Source organism: Arvicola amphibius, chromosome 10 (assembly GCF_903992535.2).
Source record: "Arvicola amphibius chromosome 10, mArvAmp1.2, whole genome shotgun sequence".
Lineage (NCBI taxonomy): Eukaryota > Metazoa > Chordata > Mammalia > Rodentia > Cricetidae > Arvicola > Arvicola amphibius.
This window is the reverse complement of record NC_052056.1, coordinates 116,419,972-116,436,752: the sequence shown is the minus strand read 5'-3', so window position 1 is coordinate 116,436,752 and position 16,781 is coordinate 116,419,972. Positions and strand designations below refer to the sequence as shown.

At 48.0% G+C, this 16,781-nt stretch overlaps 1 protein-coding gene across 3 annotated transcripts in view; it reads right to left on the bottom strand.

Annotated features, from left to right (window-relative positions):
- Taok3 (TAO kinase 3) overlaps window positions 1-16,781 on the bottom strand; it is a 189,010-nt gene that overhangs the window by 25,888 nt on the left and 146,341 nt on the right. For all 3 annotated transcript variants that reach the window (XM_038345127.2, XM_038345129.2, XM_038345128.2), the window contains 3 exons: window positions 13,599-13,733; window positions 2,991-3,227; window positions 692-820 (listed from right to left, as the gene is read on the bottom strand). In XM_038345127.2, the coding sequence (XP_038201055.1) occupies window positions 692-820; window positions 2,991-3,227; window positions 13,599-13,733 (501 nt within the window). The remainder of the gene's footprint in view (window positions 1-691; window positions 821-2,990; window positions 3,228-13,598; window positions 13,734-16,781) is intronic.

Here is a 16,781-nt window from a genome sequence, read left to right as displayed (position 1 = left end):
AAGGACCTTGAAAAATTACTAGAAACTCTAGTTTCGTGGGACGGGTGAAGTGTATCTTGGCCAAGGCAGTTAGGAAAAGCTTCCCCGGGAAAATAATATTGGAGTTAGGATTTCAATAATCAATCCTAACTCTTGCAAGGAGAAGGAATGGACTGTGCAGAACTGCAGATGGGGTAAAGAAACGTCTCGGCAGGGAGAGCACTCTCCATCCGAGGGACTGACGGGCAGCAATGGAGATGCAGTAGCCTTGAGTAGGCTGGGGTGTGGAAGGCACAGAGGTGTGGGGGAGGTTGGTGGTCAACCATGTGGGTCTTTAGAACTTCAACCTTCTCTGACAACCATGGGAAGATGGTGGACTTTCTCAAAGGATGAGATGGGTTTCAAGTGTTTTAAAACTCTTTCTTTGGCCAATGTGTAGAGAACAGGTTGGAATGCAGCCCCTGGCTCAGCGACATCGGTGTCCCGTGGGACTTGTGGGAAAGGTGAATTTTCAAACTCCACTCCAGGCCTGGTGGAGACGGGAGGGTGGAGGGGCGTGCCACTCTTGGCTTTAATCAGTCTTCCAACAACTCCAACAAGAAGTCAGAACTGCTGGATTCAATCAAATGCTGATCTTAGAGCAAGACAGGCCACCCCACGCCCTCAGTCAGTTCACAGTGCAGCGGGTGACCGTGGGCACGGGCATCCTTACCTCCTTAATTTTTTCCTTACAAATCTTGTACTGCTTCTTCTGACTCTCTAAGAAAGTTGTCAAGTCCTTCTTCTGCTGGGCCAGGATCTGCTGCTGGAACTTCTTCTCATCCGCTGCGGCTACCTTCGCCTGAGAAGACAACAGAGATGGGCAAGGTCAGCCCGAGCTTCAGGGACTCAGCTGTCCTCCCCTGGGCAGAGAATGAAAGACGATCTAAAGCTATGCCTTCCAAGCCGGGTGGTGGTGCATGCTTTTAATCCCAGCACTCAGGAGGCAGAGGCAGGCAGGTTGATCTCTGAGTTCAAGATCAGACTGGTCTACACAGCAAGTTCCAAGACAGCCAGGGATGTTACACAGTGAACCCTTTCTACAAACAACAAACAAAGAAACAAAAAGATATGCCTTCTGTGGCTTTTCTGCATCTTAAAAATACATTCCCAATGATAAGGAAAATATGAAGGTGGACCAGAAATGCACCTCTGTGAGTGTGTGTGTGTGTGTGTGTGTGTGTGTATGTGTGTGGATGTACGTGAACACCAGTGGCCAATCTCAGGTGTTGTTCCTTGAGGGCCACATACCTTGCTATCTGTCTGTCCATCCATCCATCCATCCATCTATATATCTACCCACCCACCCATCCATTTATTTCTTTCTACTTCTATCTATGCATTGTGTGAATGTGGTATGTGAGCATGGGGGTGCACATGTGCACACACTCAGGGATGCCCCACTCTCCATCTTACTGGTTTGAGACATGGTCTCTTGCTAAATCTGAAACTAGGCTAGTGCCCAGCAAGCCCCAGTGATCTTCTTGTCTCCATCCCTAACACAGTGGAGTTACAGATGTGCACACAACCATGCCCATGGAGGGCACTGGGACCCGAATTCAGGTCTCCATGCTGACATGGTAGGTGCTCTTATTTATTGAGCTATTCCTCTCCCCACCCAACCCCTCACCTCACCCATCACTTTTTGTTTGTTTTTTTGTTTTTTGAGAGAGGGTAGCTATGGAGCCTGTCCTGGAGCTAGCTCTTGTAGACCAGCTGGCCTCCAACTCACAGAGATCTGCCTGCCTCTGCCTCCAGAGTGCTGGGATTAAAGGTGTGCGCCACCACTGCCCAGCCCCACCCATCACTTTGGTTTCTGAGACAAGGTTTCTCATTGGCCTGAGGTTTAGTGTCGATTAGGCTAAACTGGCTGGCCAGTAGGTCCCAAGTATCTGCCTCTTTCTACCCTTCCTTCACCTTTTTGGTAGGATTACAGGCATGTGCGACTGACTTTGCCTGGCCCACCACTCCCTCCTAATATGAAACATATAATAGTAATAAAGACCTTTTCTTGCTTCTTTGTCTATCACTTTATCTTTTTTCTTCTTTTTTTTTTTATGTGACAGGGCACCATGACATAAGCTAGGAAGGGCTTGAACTTGGACTCCTCCTGCCCTGGCACCCAAATCTTTGGGCATTCATACACATCTAGAGAGAATGTTTTCCAAATTAGTTTAGAGAGCCCGAGAGTGCATCTCAGGTGAGCACACATCACCAGCACAACCAAAAATTTCACTAAAATAACTGCATTGGTTAAGGACCTGGATGAAGAAGAGAGATCTTTCCTCAGGAAACCCAAATCACAGCCAGATTACTTCCCTGTGGCCGGTGGCTGGTACAGTAGCAGCTACAAGCAGGGATGTTCCCCACTAATGGGGCTGCTTGAGGAGACCAGGGGCGCCGTAGGCACAGACAGACCTGAGCTATGTACGGTCCTCAAAGACAGTGGTGGCATTTTTGCTTCCCTTAACTGATTCCCTGGCCACTGTTCCCTGCTCCCAACACATAAGAGTGAAATCACCTGCCAATTTTACCTTCCATGGTAATTTCTGATAGGACCCCCAACCTAGCAACAGTGCCCCCCTGCTATTCCCTCTCCCTGCTGACTCTGCCACTGGTCCGGACTGGCTAGGGCTGGCAGCATCTGAGGGTGCTCCCCCCACCCCTGCCCTCCCCACTCCACTCCCTACACCCTGCAGCACCTGAGGGTGCTCCCCTCACCCCTGCCCTCCCCACCCCACTCCCTACACCCTGCAGCACCTGAGGGTGCTCCCCTCACCCCTGCCCTCCCCACCCCACTCCCTATACTCTGCAGCACCTGAGGGTGTTCCCCTCACCCCTGCCCTCCCCACCCCACTCCCTATACTCTGCAGCACCTGAGGGTGTTCCCCTCACCCCTGCCCTCCCCACCCTGCCCCCTACACACCCTGCAGCACCTGAGGGTGCCTGCACCCCACACCCTGCACACTGACCTCCTTTTCAATGGTAGCCACTTGCTTCTTGGCCAGCTTCTCCAGCTCGATGGATGAGTTGTTGGCATGCGTCTCAACCTCCTTCTGGAGTTTGAGGCGGTGCTCATCCATCTCAGCCTTCAGCTTGTTCTCCAGGGCGATCAGCTGCTTCTGGTGCTGGCGCCGCATCCGCTTATAACCTGACATCTGTTCCCGCAACTCGTTCTCCTGCTCATGCTCGTGGATCTGCCGTGTAACCTGGCAGGCGTACAGGGACAGAGGTCGGGTCACCGAGTGGACCAAAGGCGGACTTTCAAGTACAGAGCGCCCTGTGTCACTGGTATCTTCATTAGCCTGTGGCTTCCAAGCCCCGGATGATGACCTGGAGTCGGGGCTCTGCTGGACACTGTCATTCTCAAAACATCTTATTTGCACACTCTTTTACACACTTACAAGGAAAGTGTTATGGCTTTCATTTACTAAAGAAATTGAGACTTGATGGAGGTCATTCATATATTTTTAACAGTCATTCATATAAACAGCACACACACACACACACACACACACACACACACACGTCTTCAGACTTTGTGAATTCCCCCAGGATGGTGGGACCCTTCCAGGTGAGAGGTTGAGAGGCTGTACTTTTCAAAGGATCATCCTAATAGGGAGACAGACAGACAAGACAGACAAAGTTTTTAAACCCTGTGTTTCCCTTCGCCCCATCCCTAAAAGAGTTGCCCACAAGGCACCATTTGAAAGTGTTTCTGTGAGCTTCGCAGGATCCCATTTCTGTATTTCATTTCTAATCCAATGTCCAGCAAGCCCAAGGCTGCCAGAGGAGCCTGCAGCAGCCTGGGCATCTCTTGTCTCCTCCTTTGACCTTTCTGGGATTTTCCAGCCTCCACAGATAGCTTTTCACCTCCTCCCCCCATGGAGCCGCCAAGCGCTCCCTTCTCCTTTCCCCTATTTTAGAAAAGCCCTTGGATTTCAGCATCGGGATGTTAGCTTTGCTTTTCACCACACCATCTGGCTACTCCCCTGGGGAACAAGCCCACTCCCCACTTCACCCCCAAAACAAGTTTCCCTGGAAAATCCCACACAGCTATTAATACTCTGCAGTCTGTGGGTCAAACTGTTTCCTGGGTGGTGCAGGGCGCCTCTGCTCTTGTCAGAAGGGTGTCTCTGCACCCTCCACTGGGTCCCACCACAGAGCAGCGGTTCTCAACCTGTGGATGGGGACCCTGCAGGGGCCACGTATCAGCTCTCCTGCAATCAGATATTTATGCTATGATTCACAACAGTGGCAAAGTTACAGTTATGAAGAAGAAGCAAAGGGGTAATGTGGTGGTTGGGGTCACCACGACACGAGGAACTGTATTAAAGGGCTGCAGTGTTAGGAAGGCTGAGGACCACTGTTGAACTGGAAACCTTCCGAACTGAGGGAACACGTGGTTTCATGCATGCCTCACTTGGAAGGACATTCCTCTCCAGGACTGAGAGCAGGACAGCATCACCCCAAAGCCCTCTGGGACTCCAAAAGATGCAAGTGACACATTTTGTCACTACAGCACTAAGTGAGCATTTATATATTTGTTGTTTCTTTATTATTTAATTATTTATATTTTTGGTACTTAGGGGTTTTCAATGCTGCCTGCCCTTTATGCAGGCTGGTCTCAAACACTCTATCCTCCTGTTTCAGCCTCCCACATGGAGGTATGTGCCATGATGTCTGGCTCTACATGGATTGTGTGTTTGCTCCCTCCCATCCCCCAGTTCTGGGAATGAGACACTGGCCTATTCTCTACCATTAAACTAAATCTACATATATATATATATATATATATATATATATATATATACACACACATACATACACACACACACACACACACACACACACACACATATATATACACACATATACATATACATATTGAGACAGGGTATCCCTGTATATTCCAGGGACCCTGGCCTTCACGGCGAGCCTTCTGCCTCTGTTTCCCAAGCACTAGGATTACAAGCCTGTCTATACCTAGTCCCATTATCATTTCTTTAAATGTATTTATATCTGGGTAGAGGGAAACACAGAAACAGTCTGAGATATGTGTATAAGTTTCAATTCCATATGCTTATATCATATACGAGGACAACTTTAGGGAAACACAAAACAAAAACAGCCTCTTTTGAAGTCAAAATTTTCTTCCACACACCAATATGACAGCATGGTGGCCATTTCCAGGTAGAGATATTTTACCCAGATATTCCCTTGTTTTTTGTATCCCTCGTGTGTGTGTAGGCCATGAGTGTGGGTGTGGAGGCCAGAGGCTGACGGTGGGGGCTTCCTCTACCATCTTCCACCTTATTTTTTGAGAGAGGGTCCCTCACTCAGCCTGGAGCTCACTCTTTTGGCTAGGTTGGCTCAGCAGGGAGGCCTGGGAATCCTCCAGTCTCTACCTCCCCAGTGTGCTGAGATCACAGACACACACCTCAGTGCCTGGCTTTCAGATGGGTGCCAGGATCTGAGCTTAGCAGCAGGCACTATACCCACTGAGTCATCCTCAGTCCTCTGGAATTCCCTGTCTAATGAGACTCCCGGAGGGGAGGCAGGGCTTCCTCTAACACCATCTCAGCGCATCTAAACCCTGCACATGTACTGCCCACAGCTGAGAGAGCTCTGGGCCTCATGATGGACTGGGAAGGAGGCGAGGGACATTTCCCGTCTTACCAGGGCCTGGGTCCCAGCAAATACGGTGGCCCCACTCCCTGCCTTCTCACACCTGGCTCAAACGTGTGACAAAGACAACCGAGAGCCCAGCATGACCTCCTTGTACCTGGATGTCTTCCAGGAGGGCAGCTTTGGCTTTCCAGCGCTCCCCATGGCTAGGATAATCGCCTTCCCCAGACTCCAAACACAACCTCCCATTTGTCACCAGCAAACTTCCTGCCTTTTGGATCGTCTTCCTGGGCCCACATGAAGACGGTGCTTGCAGTGAGGCCTCTCTCTCTAGAACTCAGGGTGACCTCTAACTCCCAAGTCGTAGGTGAGCAGGTGTGAGCCACCCACAGATATTAAGTTTCATCCTTCCATGGTCAAGGTAGACAGACAAGCTTAAATCAAAGTATGAGCAGTGGTCATTTGTGAAATTGAATGTGGAATGTATTAAACACTTGTTAATTTATTTTATTCATTCTCATTTCACTGTTTATACTAGCTGTCTCAAGAATATGCTGTTTGCTGGCGGTGGTGGCACATGCCTTTAATCCCAGCACTCGGGAGGCAGAGGCAGGCAGATCTCTGAGTTCGAGGCCAGCCTGGTCTACAAGAGCTAGTTCCAGGACAGGCTCTAGAAACTACAGGGAAACCCTGTCTCGAAAAACCAAAAAAAAAAAAAAAAAAAAAAAAAAAAGAATATGCTGTTTGGTCAACAAAATTTTTAAAAGCTGGTAATTTGTGACTGGAGAGATGACTCAGAGGTTCAGGGCACCGGCTGCTCTTGCAGAGGACCAGAGTTCAATTCCCATCACCCACATGGCAGCTCACACCTGTCTGGAACTCCAGCTCCAGGGCACCTGACTCTTTTATACAGGCATACACGCAGGCCAAACACCAGTGAACATGAGATAAAAATAACTTACATATTAAAAAGCTGATAATCTTGTATACTTTATAATTTATCTTTCAGATTTATGTGTGTGTGTGTGTGTGATGGGTGTAGCTGTTAGTACGGGTGTGAACACACGCTTGTGAGTGCACCTGCCTACTCAAGTGTGTGGAGGCTGGAGGGGAGGTGGACACTGGATATCTCTCCGGAATCCCTCTTGATGCTTATTTTTTTCAGACAGGGGCTCTCGGTGAGCCTGAAGCTCATCGACTCTGCTAGACTGGCTGGCCAAAGAATGTCATGGACCTCCCTGTTGTTACCCTCCTGGGCTGAGGTTACAGGCACATGCCATTGGACCTGGCCTTTTACATGGGTTCTGGTGTTGGAGCCATCTCTTCAGCCTCCAGAGAGGGCCTCACTGTGTAGCCTTATCAGGCCCCAGACTTGTTATATTCTCTCCTCAGCCTGCCCCCCCCCTCTCTAGTTTTTCTTTTGAGATGGGGTCTCACCACATAGCTCTGATTGGCCTGAAATTCACTATGGAGACTGCCTCCAGAGTGCTGGAATTAAAGGCTTGCACCAACACACACAGCTACCTTTTTAATTCTTATACATTGTGGGGATCAGAACCAAGGGCTCATGGTTCTTGAACTGCCTGAGGGACCCCATCATCAAGGCAGAGAAATAGTGGTCATTTTCTGTTAGGAAGATACCAAAGGAGTCAACCCCCCCCAAAAAAAAATTCAAAGCTGGGGAGGATGGTAAGTCTGAGTCACACACTAGCAAGTGTGAAAATGCAGAGAAGCTGTGGGGACCTGACGGCTATAGCTTCTCAAGCGATGTCTCAATGGGACCAAGTACAAGTCGGAAGCTCCATGGCGCCACACCATGGGGAGCTTGGGGAAAGCACCCACTCTGTTCCAACTATACCTCTGACCTTGGACAAAGACTTGACCTCTTCAGGTCTTTGGATGCTTCCTTAGGGAAAGAGGGGTGAGTCCAGTTGTCTTCAGTGAGGCCGACAGGGTAAGGTGGCATGAGTCAAAGGACTTGGGCCTCCGACACAAGGGGACATGAATGACCTGTTGCTCTCCTTCCTTTTCCTGCCAGCCTCTGCTTCTGGTGGGAGAGGTCTAGCTTTCAACAAGTGGACAGGAGAGAAAGGGCTTCATCGCATTTTTATTCTCAAATAGGGCCTCACTCTGTAGACCAGGCTGGCCTGGAACTCACAGAGACTGCTTGTCTCTGTCCCCTGAGTGCTGGGATTAAAGATGGGCATATACCACCAAGACTGGTGAGAGAGCATGTTTAACAATGCAATTGCCCATGGCGAGCTTGTGGGCTTTAAGGGGGAAATATGAGAGAACACATGTGTGCTTAGCATGAATGAGCCCTGGTTTCTAAGTCAGTACCCTGCCATGACTAAGTCTGTATATCTCCCACTGTTCTCCAGCGTGTGCTTTCCCACTGAGCGACACTCCCAGACCACACATAATTTCTGAATTAGAATTTTTGCCCATCTCACAGACCTGGCGTATATACAATATAATAAATAAACAACAGCTATGGACCGTACACAGGAGGCCTGCAACACCTTCTAAAGGGAGTTCAGTTGCTCAACATGACCCTGTTTAACACTAGGAGACCTGGCTCTGAAGCAAGCCATTTAATCTCCAGGCCAGAACACGCCTGCCGTGGACAAGCATGAAGTCACAGTAACTACTGAACATACCTACCACGGACAAGCATGAAGTCACAGTAAGCTATTGAACACGCCTACCATGGACAAGCATGAAGTCACAGTAACTACTGAATACGCCTACCGTGGACAAGCATGAAGGCAGACAGTAACCTACTGAACACACCTACTGTGGATAAGCATGAAGTCACAGTAACCTACTGAACATGCCTACCACGGACAAGCATGAAGTCACAGTAACTACTGAACACGCCTACCGTGGACAAGCATGAAGTCACAGTAACTACTGAACATGCCTACTGTGGACAAGCATGAAGGCAGAACAGCAGGCTCTTGAATCACCAAAGCCCATGAACAGGATTCATTCTCCCTCAGGAGGAGAGCAGTGCACACGGTGCAAATGGTCACCTCAGTTCTCAGAGAGAATATGGCAAGCACCTCATGTTGGCTGCAGAGACCCGACATGGCACACTTCAGAGCACCCAAGGGAAAGGGAAAGGTGTTTGAAGTTCTCCACTAACAGTTGAGCGATACCAGGAGATTTCTGCGCTCTCTCTCTCTCTCTCTCTCTCTCTCTCTCTCTCTCTCTCTCTCTCTCTCTCTCTCACACACACACACACACACACACACACAGAATAAGTGACATATACTTTTCTCATTGTTTTTTAAAAGAGGGAGCTAGGGTCTCGTTATGTAGCCCAGGCTGGCCTTGAACTCGACCTCTACCTGGCTGTTTCTCATGTCGGGGTGTCATAGGCGTATACTACCACACCTAGCTAAAACTTCTCAATCCAAATCCTTATGTGGCAGTGGCTGCGGAGACGCCACTCACTCATTCAACTGTGTTAAGGGAGTGGGTGGTCACATGGGCTGGGCACAGTGATTGACAGAGAGCACAGGTGAAAGAAACTGGGGTCAGCAAATATCTTAGTAAGAAGGCAGGTAATGGAAAGAAGTATGCAATATTTATGTGTGCACATATGTGTGTGTGTGATATGTACATGTGAGTGTGCACATGTGTATGGAGGTCAGGGGTCAACATTTAGGTGTTGTTCTCAATGTTATTCCACCTTATTTTGAGAGGATAAACTCATTAATTCAGCTAGGCTGACCGGCCAATGAGCTCCAGGGATCTGCCCCCCCTTTGTGCCTGCCCTGCCCCACCCCATAGGCGGCTGTTTCACATGGGTGTTGAGAATCGGAACCTCACTGACTGAGCCGTCTCCCCAGCCCCAGGATCTGCAGTGATATTGATAACTCATCCTCTGGTACACTGTCCTGAAGGAGACATTTTCAAAGACTTAGCACTGGGCTCCTGAGAGGAGCCACAGGAGTGTTCCCTGCCGCGGCAGAACATCTTTCTTCATATGGACCACACTCATTCAGATGTCACATGGTGAGTTCAACGGTTAGATGGCGCTTCAAAAATTCCAAACACAGATTTCCCCCGCCCCCACCCCCTCCACCTCTTTTTCTTCTCCATCTGATGAGGCCAAGTGAGAGAGCCTGTGCTACAGGGATAGAACAACAGTTTCTCTGGTGACCTCAAACTAAATTTTCTTCTTACGCTCTCTCCCTAGTGTGTGGTCTGTCACAAACTCGCTTGTGTAGCCAGACCATTTCTTGCCACCAAGACTTCCTTTCAGCCGGGCGGTGGTGGTGCACGCCTTTAATCCCAGCACTCGGGAGGCAGAGGCAGGCGGATCTCTGAGTTCGAGGCCAGCCTGGTCTACAAGAGCTAGTTCCAGGACAGGCTCTAGAAACTACAGGGAAACCCTGTCTCGAAAAAAACCACAAAAAAAAAGACTTCCTTTCATAGGCACGAATGAGCCATCTGGTAGACACCCATGACCTTGATGCTCTCTGTATCACCATCTACTACGGAAGCTGCCAGTGACCTGGAGTACCACAACATCTGCAGAAGAAGTGACATCAAATATCGAAACGAGCCAGAATGGCTCTCATGGGTCAGTCGCAGAACGCAAACACTGGGCCTTCCGCCCACTGGCAGAGAGACTCAAGGAAAGTCCATCTCAAAGGGCCAAGGACTCAGAGAGACAATCCTGAAGAATGATATAAACTTCCTCTAGGTGACAGACCAGCTCAAGCCACACTTCCTCACAGAAGGGAAGAGAAAGGCAGATGCTGTGACATTCTCTTCCTTTTCCTAGGTCTACATGAGGCCGTAAAGGCTTCCCATGGGGGCTCTAATGAAGAAGCTGTGTTCTAAAGCTCCACCAAGGCTTGCTTTTCCTTTGTCCCACATGCAATAGAGCAGCAGCGCGTGGAGCCTGGAACACTCTGCTTTAAGGTGTCCAAAGAGCCACGCCCCAGTAGCAAGAGCCCACAGCTCGTGGCCATCAAAGGCCTCATTCAGAGCCGCAACAGAGCGAGCTCTACCAAGGACGCGATGTCCAGCGAGGGCCTCCTCTGGGTTTCTGTGGAAAAGCTGGGTCCGTAAGACCCATCTGAGAAGTGGCAAGTGTTGGCGTTAGTTTGTGAGTCAGGTGAAAAATGGTCTGTCATTTATTGAGTTCGTAATGGAAAAGTGAGTCTGTGCGTTCCTGTGCTCTTTGCTGATCACCTCCAGATATCTCTGTGGCTCGTCAGCATCTCTACCGGGAGGGAAACCACGGAGAAAGGGCACAACCCAAACCAGCCAATGGACAAATGGTTGGCACATCAACCACCAATCTAGGATTGCCATCAGCTGTCAGCGTGGCCGGCAACATGACTGATGATAGGATCTCCGCCGTCCCATTACCCTGCACTTAATTAAAGGCTGTTTACACCGCCTTAGGCCTTTTCAACTGAACAGGGATCCATGAAAACCAGAACAGAACAAAACGAAACGGGACGTGTGATCCCTTTTCTAAAATCACACACTTCTTTCCAATACTCTAGTGTCATGGCTTGGGCAGTCCTCGGGCAGAGTGTCTGAGACCATCTGGTGGGGAGCAGGACTGAAGAACTCGATGACAGACATGAAAACAGCCAATAGTCAGATGGCCGCAAATGGGACACGGACACAACCATCCAATGCCAAGCCCCATCTGCCCTTCATTCATTTATTTTTCTTCCTCAAAATTTACCAGATCCTCAGAAGAACTTCCAAGGATACCATCATGACTCTGAGAGCGCCCCATCTGGAGAGCCTGCACACTGGTCTGTGTCCTAGAAGACCAGCCGCCGCCCCACCCAAACCCAGGCCTCTGGGTCTCTCAGTAGGTATTGGGGTAGAGACCTCTTAACCAATCAGAAGTCCACCAGAGGGATGGACTCCAGCAGTTCCCTGCACGGGGTGTGGGGTGGGTTACTCTGAAGCCTGGAGGCCTCAGGGAGGCTTCCAAGGGCTCTTCCCACAGCCTCAAGTGGCCTGGCAGGGAAGCCGCTTTTATTAGCCACTGAGAAGGCGGCTGTGATGGCCGAAGCCCATGCTGAGCGGCCCTGGAGAGAGTTTTCAGAGGCTGGCACGAGATTCTACCGGCATGGCTGTAGTAATGAAGGGCGGGAGGAGAGTCATGAATATATGATGTGGGAAGGAGGGCGTGGCTTGAGGGAAAGCAGAGACCTGTCCCACTGATGTGGGCAGGAGGGCGTGGCTTGAGGGAAAGCAGAGACCTGTCCCACAAAGGGGGAACCGCTGGGGCGAGGGTCCGCCTCCCTGCAGCGCCTGCCCCTGCTGCTAGGGCTCCTCCAGAGCAGGTGGGGGCTGAAGGGACGAGCCCACAGGAGCCTGTGGTGAGTAGTCACAGGTTTCTTGTCAGACACTGTGGCACGGAGGCTACTACTAACAGCCCCACCATGTTCTATCGAATTCACGGGCAGATTTCCGAGATGCTTACCAAGCATCAGCAGCCACAGAGTGGACATTTTGAGATCTCCTATCAGATGAAAAATTGCCCATTAAAGAGGTTACAAGAAACTTCAACATAAAAGAACTCGGGAGTGGGATTCTTTATGAACAGACTATGTTAAACTGTGGTTTTTTTTTTTTTTTTTTTTTTTTCTGACACGGAATAGGCATGAGCAATAGACTGCTGCTTTCACCTCCATTCTATCTGCTCTCTCAAAGATTACAATTCCTTCTCAATTTCAAACATCACTGGAGCCTTTAAAAACAGACTTGATGGCGTGGGGTGGGGGGATAAAAGTAGAAATCAGGTTTGAAAAATAGGACAAGAAAAAATGATTATTTCTGGGTCGGCCTCGGATGATGTCATCATGGGTTCTGGATGTAACGGCCAAGCAGTGTACAGTAACTCTTCCCGCTCATGTGACCTCTAACATCCATTTGGGCAAAACAACCAATATTTCAATAATTTTCCTGCCTTAAGTGTGATTCAGGTGGAAAAGCAGAGAGTTCCAAATGCTAAGGATGTAATGGAGGGGGCGATGTGCGTGCGTGCGTGTGTGTGTGTGTGTGTGTGTGTGTGTGTATGTGGCAGCGCGCACGCGCACGCGTGGGGGGCCAAGGGGAGGAGGCATGAAAGCTAAGTCTTCCTGCGCACACCCCTTTTGCTACTACAAGGGCACCCGGCAATCACATTTGCAGTAGTACAAATGCTGAGGAATCCGATGGCCCCTCAGCTCCCACAGCTGCTGCCGGCCCCCCGCTACAAAGGCCTCCTTGCTTTTATGGCTCTCAGGAAATTCTTCAGGGGTTAAATGGGGGAAGCTTGGCCACTACCACCATTGCAATAAATAAATGAATGAATCAGAATGAACCAGTGGACTATCCTTGGGAAGCAAGTGTTTGATTTTTCTATAATTACAGATGGTAGCCGGCAACCATATATATATATATATATATATATATATATATATATATATATATAATTTTAAATTGAATTGTATTTTACCTTTTGATGTGTGTGTGTATAATAGACACACATGCACCTATATAAAAAGAAGCATAGTGCCCTGCATACATCCATACCTTGAAAAAATATTTTTAGCATTATTTATTTTGATTAAAACAGAGATCGCTTAAAAAAAATTGGTCATGCCAGCAACTCATTCCAAAGCCTTATATTTTGCATATACAACATACACACAGACACACACACACACACACACACACACACAGACACACAAAGGTTTTTTTTTTTAATGCAATAGACAATGCTAAACATCTGAGATCAGGTTGCTATGCCAACAGATTTTTTTTCCCCCTAAAATGAATAAAATTATTTGGAGGGAGACAACATCTCTGGCTGCTTTTCCTCCCATCCATGAAGCTGAGGGAGGCTCAGGGAGGGCCAGAGGCTGCCAGACAGGGAGGAGGGGAAGACAGGGAAGGTGGGGAGAGCAGTATCGGCTTACCAAAGACGCGGATTTGATCGTGGCAAAGCGCTCTCGGTTCCGATAGTGGAGGGCCCGGCTCTGAACTGACTGGGTAGGCCGCGGCTCAGGCCTGGGATCGCCGTGGCCCGCCTCATCCCTTACGAATACATGATCCTGCAGAAATGGATGAAGAGAAGGAGAAAGTCCAGCTGCGCTCTTTCCTCGCCGGCTGCCTCTCTCTCACCCCTCTTTCTGAACAAGCACCGCTGTTTGAAATGCATAGTTCAGCTCTCGGCTAGTCCCCGCAGCTCCCACGGTACAAAATGAATAAGCAACACATTGCAGCCTTCGGTTAGGAATGTCAGCTGATCGCTCGTGGGATGCCTTCTGACTCCCTGGCAGGTTTCTTCCCCCCTTTACCTCCGGAATTACATATATGCAAAAGCGAAAAGGAAGAGGAGAGAGAATGGCGCGGACGGACGCTTCAGCACAGTCTGCTTAAAACGCGGTGACCAGATAATTCCTTTAAAAATGTCATGTCCATGTCTGGCGGGGAGGATGCTGGTGGCTTTTAACATAAAAGCGAGCCTCCGCCTCATTCCCCTGAAAGAGCTGCGTTGTCAATTGAATTGGATCTGTGAGCTGGTCGGTGGGGTCATCCTTCTTCTGGGGGTGGGGGCGATCAGGGGAGGCTTGTGGCGAGCCGCCTCTCTGTCTTGTGCTGGGAAGATTCGGCAGTCACTGAGGGATCCTGCTTTCCAGTCATGATCGTACACAGTTCTAGCACCTTCTCTCTACAGCTTCTGAAAGGATTTTTTTCTTTCTTTCTTTTTTTTTTTTTTTTTTTTAGATTTAAAGAGACAGGCATACAATTCCAAACCAAATGATACTTTCACAAACGGTCCCTCAACTGGCATGCCAGCAGACTGAGCAAGGCTGGGATTTAATGTCCTTGACTGATTTAATCGAGTTCTGTGCTTTCTTGATGGCCAAAGATGATTAATCTCATTCTAACGCCCCGTGGAAAAAAAATAACATGCCCTGGATGGATAATAATGGATGTTCCTTAAATGCAACCAAAAAGATTTGGAAAGGGAAAATGTTTTCAGAGGACCGTGGCCCGCCCTCTGTACAAGATGAGCTGGTCAGTCAGTCAGCAACCTTTAGAAAATTTACCCCCCCCCCCCAACACTACAGATCTGGCAATCTGTAGATCAAAATCATGTTCAATGGTGGGGGGGGGCTTTTAAATAGCACATGCTCAGATGGGGGAGGAGAAATCAATTTCTTATTCCCCAGTGTTTTAGGAGAAACCACTGGTTTGCATTTTCTCCAGGAGTACCTGAAAAATTTAAAAACCATGTAACTGCCCTTCCCTTCATTACAAAGCAAGATCCAAAGAGAGAAAATACAAACCTTTATCATTTCTCTGAAATTTTTTTAAAAAATGAAAATGTGTAGATTTTTTTTGAGGGACATGAAATGTTATAACCAGGTTTTGATGTAAAAGCTGCAACAATAATAAATAAATGAAAAAACAATGTATTTCTTAAGCGGGGTAAGTTGTGTACACCTACAATTGCCACCCAACACACACGTACTCTAACGCACTAGGAAAGTAGGAGAAATTGCAAGTTTGAGGTCACTGTGGGTAGCGTAGTGAGAGCCCCTGACCTCTCCTGAAATAATTAAAAAAATACTTAACATGAATATTTTAAAACTTATGTAAAAAAAATGCTTGAAGGATCATTTTAAATTCTTTCGCATTACTTCCTGGGAAGTCTGAACTTCGTATGGCACAGAGACATGTGACTGGGACCCTGCAGTGGGCCTCAGGTTCCTTATCTTCATGTATGTACTAATGAAACTACACCATATCTAAAACTGAACTTACTCAACACGACAGCTTCAGAGAAGCATGAAACTTTCTGATGCCAGCCATCATAAGAGACACAAAGTCTGGGGCTCTGAGCCCTGATTTTGGTGACAGTTAAGCAGCTCCATTGAGAGAGAACCTGGGGTAAGTGGCGGAAGCAGTGACATTTCAAGTGGTGGTGCCTGCACGCGCAAAGACAGCCAGTGGCACCAGAAGCCACAGTGCTCATGCCACAAAGCAAAACAGAAACCATTCACACACATCCATATGTAATAATAAAACTAGATCCCAGGGTGTGGTGATGTATATGCCTATAATCCCAGCCTTCAGGAGGTTTAGGAGACAGGTTAGTTTGGGGCCATCCTGAGCTACATTAGTAAGCCTCTAACTCAAACAACAAAACAAAACAAACAAGCAAAAAAATTATAAATAAAAAATCCCCAACCAAAAAAGCAAAATAATGAATATTTTAGGTTTAGGACACTGATTATCAAATTAAAAGTCACTGATTTTTTTTATGTGTGTGCTAAATGTATGGAAATTGGAATACATTCTGAAAGCTAAAATCTGACATCACTTTTTGTTGTTATTGACCCATTAAATAACCCACCAATGTATGTGCTAGAAATGCTGCACACAGTGAAACCTGTCTCAGAGAAAGAGAGAAAAAAGCTAAGATGTCACTTTAGTTCAAAGACAAGGTCCAAAATTTTAACTTACTTTAAATACAAATTCATTTATCTAAAACAAATAACGTAAGCCTTTGCTTTATCCTTGTCTCTTTTCAGGAATTACATTTATTTATTTACATGTATGTGTGTGTACATGCTATGGCACGTGTGTAAGGTCAGAGGACAACTTCAGGAGTCAGTTCTCGCCTTCCACTGTGTGGGCCTCGGGGACTGAACTCAGGTCATCAGGCTTGTCAGCAAGCCTCTTACCCACTGAGCCAGCTCACTGGCCCCACTGTTTAAAAGAGAAGTCTTAGATTTGCTGGGCAGCTTGGCACTAGGTCACCATCTCTGATCTAGTATGAGAGTGGCCATGTCAGGGCCGTGAGCCACCCTAACACGGGACACGCCCATTTCCAGCGCAGCAGGGAAGGAAGTCTGCTTGTTTATATTTTATTTATTTACTTATTTTGAGACAAGGTCTTGCTATGGCTGGCCTGGAACTCAGAGATCCATCTGTCTCTGCTGAGTCCTGGGATTAAAGGGGTGGCCACTATATCTGGCTTTCTTGTATTTTGTCTTTTTGGATAACCATTTGCTTTAACACTGAATGACACTCCCAGGCCCAAGGAATAAATGTGTAAACATTCGATCTCATTGGCTTAAAAAAGGCTG